Source organism: Antrostomus carolinensis, unplaced genomic scaffold, assembly GCF_000700745.2.
Source record: "Antrostomus carolinensis isolate BGI_N321 unplaced genomic scaffold, ASM70074v2 scaffold11971, whole genome shotgun sequence".
Taxonomy (NCBI): domain Eukaryota; kingdom Metazoa; phylum Chordata; class Aves; order Caprimulgiformes; family Caprimulgidae; genus Antrostomus; species Antrostomus carolinensis.
The window spans coordinates 1-6,543 of NW_010294860.1; the positions used below are offsets into that span (position 1 = coordinate 1).

Genomic DNA, 6,543 nt, shown 5'->3' on the forward strand with positions numbered 1-6,543 from the left:
TTTTTATTTTTATTTTTATTTTTTTTTAGTACAAGTGTAAAACTGGAAAGCAGAGTATCACTAGCAGGTTGTTCTGGAATATGGCTCCTTGGGGGTTGGAAAAGAAAAGTGTTCTCAAACAAATGGAGAGCATGCCCTATTTCTAATAAATGAGCAAAGAAACCCCCTGCCTTGCACCAAAAGCATTAATCCAGAGGGCAAAGAAACTGTGCCTAGAATTTACTTGGTCAAGAGGACTTAAGAGGCACAGACCTCAACAAGTTGCCCAAATACACTGTCTTACGGGTTTCTAACAAGAAGACATTGTACAAAGCTTTGTAAGAAATGGAAATGTACTATACACAAAATGGAAAACGTGAAATTAATAATATACAACTCTATCATAACATACTTCAAAATTTAGAAGATACATATATGAGAGGAAAAAAACCCATAAAGTTAATAATGGCATCCAGAGATAAATCTAAACCCAAAATGCATTAGGAGAATACGTGCTGGACCTGGAAAACTGGGAAATTTAAGGAAGGTTCTCCAGTTCCTCACGAGATCTATACAGACACTGCTGTAAAGACATTTCTAGGCACTGAGATTCTATACTGAGCTGAATCTTGTAACTTTTAAAAGATGCAGGAGATATGCCTTAAAGGAGTACAAACATCAAAATTTTCATTGGCTTATTGGTAAGTTTTCTGCTTTCGGAAGAAGCAGAGACTAACTTTTTGGCCCAATTTTCTACAAATGTTCTATGTTTCAAATGCTTACCTGTGCATTTGCTCTCTGATAAATGTTAATGTAGATCTCTGCTTTTGAAGACGAAAACCAACTTCCACAGTATAGACGTCTCCACTAGGGTCATGCCTTGGAGACTAACTCAATGTGACAGATTTTATTCACTGTCAAGTTCACCCTGGTGCAGGAATCTACCAGAAGACTATTTACAGCCTGCAAAAGTTGGTGTCACTCTTTTGGAAGAAGATAATGGGAAATAAGACAGTCTAAAGAAAAAGGTACAGCTCCCAGAAACTTTTTAATTCCCCATCGAACCCAAGTGATGTTTATGCAGTGCACTGCTTTCAAAAATTTTTAACCATTCTCAAGTCAATGGTTCTGATTCCCACATCATACAGGAACTTCTCAGAATTTTCACATAAACGAAATGTATCTTCTAAGTCATTCACCTAATTAAACTCTCAAGCTCTAATGTATAAGGTGAACCATTTTTACAAAAATTTATGCTAAGGATGCTTTCTAGCCTTTTGTACAGCAAGAAACCACTTCTGACAGCTCTTCAGAGAACTGGTTGACATATTCTAAATGCATACTAGAAATAAAACTCAGGATTATTCAAGCAGTGCTCTAGAGCAGAGCTGAAGAGCACAAATGTCGTTCTAGGAAGTCTGAACTATCTAAGTTTGTACTTTTTCCGGTTCGACCAAACTCCTCCTGCACAGTAGAGAATTACAACATTAACTCCTGTAGAATTAAGGAAAAACATATAGGGAGAGGGAGGAAAAAAAAGGAGAACAACCTGAAAATGCATTCCTCTCTGAGATATTTCTAGCTTACTGTCTATTGTGCAGTAAGATACGCAGACATGCAGCAGCAGCTGAACAGAGAACCACCTCCACTACTTGTACTATCTTATTAAAGGAAAATATAAAAGACATAGGAAGAGGAGCTGCAGAGGGGCAGGAGAGCACAGTCCATGTTCCATCTGTGGGATAAGTCACTGAGAAAGGGACAGGAACTCACAACAGACCGGTGTTTTGCCCTGGAAGAAATACTGACTAATAGTTAAAAATAAAAAACCACACCACCCCCCAAAACAACAAAAAAAGCCCCCACCAAACCAAAACACCTCAGCAGCCCCTGAGCAATGCCAGCCTCTGCTTCCCCTCTAGAGATCTGTAAGTCACACAGTCCAATCAATAAATCAGATCATGAAATTATTAGCAGCACTGTTAGTTAATTTATTCACTGAAAAATAACTGAAGCTGTGTATCAGGTCTCATAAATAAAGAAAATGTTTATAACTGAGTTACAGGTGGGTGACTCTGAAGGTTGCACAGGATTGTGGGAAAAGCACTGACTTCAAGGGTCAGAAAGAGCATTTTGGTAATACAGCTACAGATTTTTCTTCTGAAATTAAATTATTCTGAGACTTTTTTTGTAGAATCAACAAAAAATTATTTTAAGTGCAGTTCATCAGCATCCACAAACCTGGCTGCCTGTTCTGCTGCCCATATGGGTTACCTCAGAAGTGGAAGAAAGAGCTGTAGCATTAAACAATTGAATGACTAAAGCAGAAATAGGCACTGGCTCCACAGCTCTCTGTGTTGCAACAGATACTCCTGTTGTTTTTCTGCCTCCTCACTGGGGGAAAGGGTATGTGCGCAGGTTATCCAAGGTAAAAGCCAGAGAAGGAGCAGGTGCCCTGGAGAATACAACCTCCTTCAAGTTCAAAGGCTAGCATTTGGAAACATGGCATCATCCATACGGGATCCCTATGATTTTTTAAGGCCCTGTGGCAAAAGGCACACACTTCATGCACAGATACTATGTGAAAGCTTAAATTTCAAGTGGGTGTTGATGGGCAACAAGTAGGAGCAATGAGTCTTTGGTGAGCACAGCACTATCATACAGCACTGGAAAGGGACTTGGCTCCTGTCTTCATCCTGTGTTCTCCACTAAAGGGAGAGATGAAGAATAAACAGCCATCTTTGGTGACTAAAGCAGCCGAGCAAATGTGACAATATTCAAAATTAAACTATAAGGACTTGAGTTAGCTCACTCTTCTTGTCTGAGTAAAAAGGCCTTGGTCAGTGCTACACCACCACAGCTAAGGCTGCTTTTGGAACCTGGCCTGCAATGCAGACAAGAAGGACTATCACAGTCACTGTCCAAGGAACGGCCCCTTTGCTGCTGTTATGTGTTTGCTGGAATTTGCTTTGTTTTCCTGGTGCTATCTTTAAATGTCGTGGCTCTGTTAGTCTCAAAAGGGTGAGATAGTAAATCCCTGTAAATAGAAGCCCAGCAGCATTTTCTTAACAGATGTAAAGAATTATAACAGGTTGCACTGCTATTTTCCCTGGTTATTTGCCAAAGTAAGCCCAAAGCGTCCCCACCAATAAGCTGACATTTAGAAAAGCACTTTAAAAACACAGTCACAGCTGGATGATCTATTCACCAATATTCTTCCTTCCACTCCCCACCCATCAGTGGGATTTGCTGCAAAATGATTAACTGCCTTACCACCATCTGTGCTCAGGTTCCATTAGTAACCCAGGCATTTCAGGAGATCCCAGCTCTGCTCAAGCTAAGTCCAATTATTGCTTGCTGATTCATCAGTCCAGCTAAGCAAGCCTGGAAAACGCACCAGGTAACCAAACACTCTCGGAACAAATTAACCTCTACAAAAAACAGGCAGGTCACACCTCAGGAACAAATCAACCCCTACATAAACAGGTACTTCATGTCCTACCCTGCCAGTGTGAACTACTGACAAACACAAGGAAAAGCTCAGGTCAGGCCACAGCTGCTTTACACAGGTTGCTGAACAATAGGCCCTTACCTTGCCTGCTGGCAGACACTGCAGATCCAAGCCTTCTCCTTCTTCTGGTAAGAACTGCAGCTCTTGCAGATGTTGTATTTGCAGTCTTGGCACTGTCGCTTGCTGTTGATGAGAAACGTGAAAGGGGAACAGCAGCGAATGCAGCAGTGCTCGTTGAACTTCTGCTGCTTAGAAAGGATGCTGCACTTGTTACCCTCTTCATCCAACTTCTGCTTCATTTCACTGGAATGAAAAGCAAAAGAACAAAAATATGAGCAAAATCTCAATGGGAAATCTCCTCTTTGCCTTTCTCCTCTTTCCACGTCTTCATGTTGCACTCTTCAAATAACTTTTGCAGGTGTGAAATAAATGTCAGAAATGCATATTCTAAATCCAGAATCGGGAAGCAAAAATTCCTACGTACCCTGGAGTCACCAGTGGCCCATCCATTTACACTCTGCCTGTCACAAGCCAGGGCAAACAATCTCCCTTCACTCAACTTCAGAGAAACAACCCTCAAGAGAGCAAGGCCACTCCTCCAGGTACTCCAGCTGTGCAAACTGAGAATTCAGGGCTGCTCTCAGAACACTTTACAAACCGAAAATCAGCCCATGAAAGTCAAAAGGTTTGGTGCACACTAACAAAAAATTCTACTGATCAATAGTTTTGAAAACAAAAGTGCTAAGTTTGCTTTGTTCTGATCCATGGGGTCATGTTATTCATAACAGCTCAAATTTGTCAAGGAAGGTTAATCACATACTTCATTTCAGAGAGATCTGGGTGTTTCACTAGTTAGGACCAATACTGAGCCAACTGCTTGTGAAAGTGTTTGCAGATGCCCCTAAAGTTTTCTGTATTCCAGCATAAGAGGTCATTTATTAAAAAAATAGAATAAAATAAATTGTGTGTGTGTGGTATTCAGCCATTTGCCATCTCCCATTTTACAGTGCTTTTGATATTTTACAAATGAGGCAATATATTCCATGATATGAGTAATAAAAAACATCCAGAAGGAACAGGTGTGTAAGGAGACAAGTCTGCAAACTCATGACACAGTTTCTGGCACATACAACTAGGACATACATTAAGAGAAAAAAAAAAAATAAAATTGGGATCTATTAAAAACATGTTAAATCAAAGCTTACAGAACAGCATGGAGGTATATATATTCATTCTTTCTATTTCTCAGAACTGGTGGTGGCTACCTTACTATTTCCAATTGCTGATAAGAACTACTTATAAGACTAGAGTAACACAAAAGCCTTAAGAAAATTTAATGGTATTGGAAGAGATATACTAAGTTGCAGGAAGACAGAGTCATGACATGCTGAGTTATGCTTAAATTAATGCCTAAATATCTTGCTACAGGAAAAAAAGAATACACTTATTGCATGCTTATTAAGGAACTGGACCATGATCATCTATAAGCATCTTTATGAGCCAAGCCTGGAATGTTAAAAAGATTTGCATTCCTGGGCTATACATCCTCTGATTTGCCATTTCTGCTTCAGATTCATAACTCAAAATAAGACCAGCCTATTTTATGAAAGTCTGGAAGGTCAATTCTAAACCTCAAATCTAAAAGACAATTAAGGCAGTGACCTACAGCATATAATTTTTGAGCTTGCACATGCATCATATTTAACCATATTCCAGATACACACCTTTATAAATTTAAAGCTTCAAACCAATGCATGTTTCTGCTGTTTGTCCCTTGTACAAAGGTTTGGCAATCTTAGACCAGCTGCTCAAAGCTAAGTAAATACTCTTTGGAGTTACAAGTAAATAATCTTTCTGTATGATTTTTGTCCAGATGGCAAAACTTACTTGGTTTTCCACATTTTTACATAATGTTAAAGGTGAAAAAGGTAAAAGATTATCATGTAAGAGAGAAAATGTCTCAATTATTCAAGTCAAACTGGCTTCTTTGTGTAAACTGATAGAACTATGCCACAGATTAAATGGGATGGTTAAACTAGTTTGTCTTATCCCCATTCCTCCCTCCTACCATGGTACCACATGGACAATCTTTCTAGGGGAACAGTAGTGAGCTGTTGCCCACGTCACTCCTCCATCCAAAGTGAGCATCCTGCTCCACAGCAATGGAGTGAGACAGAGCAGTGCTTCTGCACAAGAGGTCAGGCAGGAACCCCAGGTCCCAAGAGAGAAGCTATATGAGGGCTATATGATGCAAGGAAGATTTCTGGCATGGAGAATAAGTGCCAGCAGCCCAAGATGCTGCAAGCTGTGCTGGAGACTCAGGCTGGAGACCCCAGGCAGCAGATGCTGGCCTCCCCATAAGATAAGAACAGCTAAGGAGTCGAGGTCAGGAGGAGCACTGAAAGAAGAGATTTTTGTCCTCACACACCTCTATTATCTCCCAGAATTAGTAACACTGATATTTGGCAGTATCAGCCTCCACACTCAACACTGGCGTGCTCAATGGCATTTTGAACCCTCATTAGGGCTCTTATGCACAATAGCAAGATAAACCACAGAAGCAAAGCCACCTAATTAAAGCACCACAATAACACTTGCACAATATAAAAACAGGCAGTTCACAACAGAGCTAATAAAGCCTGATATCCAGAAAAAGCTGAGCACACACTGAAGCCTTTTCATCAGTACAGGCATTAATTACATCTCTCTCCTCTGTCTGGCTGCCAGCATTCATTACAGTGGTAGAACCTTAATATCATTAAGGCATCTGCCTCACTGTTAAATAGGAGTAAAATTGGCCAACAGATTCGAAAAGTCAATAGGATAGGGTTGGACAGGCTGGCAGAGAGAGAGCATGACAGAAAAAGCCTCATTTCCACAGGAAACCAAGCAGAACAGAAAAAGCAATGCACATCCCTCTGACGGCTGTAAAAAATTAAGGCCCTCACACAATACTGGGTAAAGGCTCTTCTAGTTTCTAGCAGGAGTTAAATGGCAAAAGGGGCTGTCAACAAGACTTGTCAGCTGAAGTCAAAAGGCTAGTGTCCACACTC

General features: G+C 40.5%; 1 protein-coding gene across 1 annotated transcript; it reads right to left on the reverse strand.

Annotated features, from left to right (window-relative positions):
* Positions 1–3,571: 3,571 nt before the first annotated feature.
* Positions 3,572–3,789, reverse strand: MOBP (myelin associated oligodendrocyte basic protein; the record flags this gene model as incomplete). Its single annotated transcript, XM_010177779.1, has 1 exon — positions 3,572–3,789. A coding segment is annotated over exon 1 (218 nt), but the record flags the coding sequence as incomplete, so codon positions are not given.
* Positions 3,790–6,543: the final 2,754 nt, after the last annotated feature.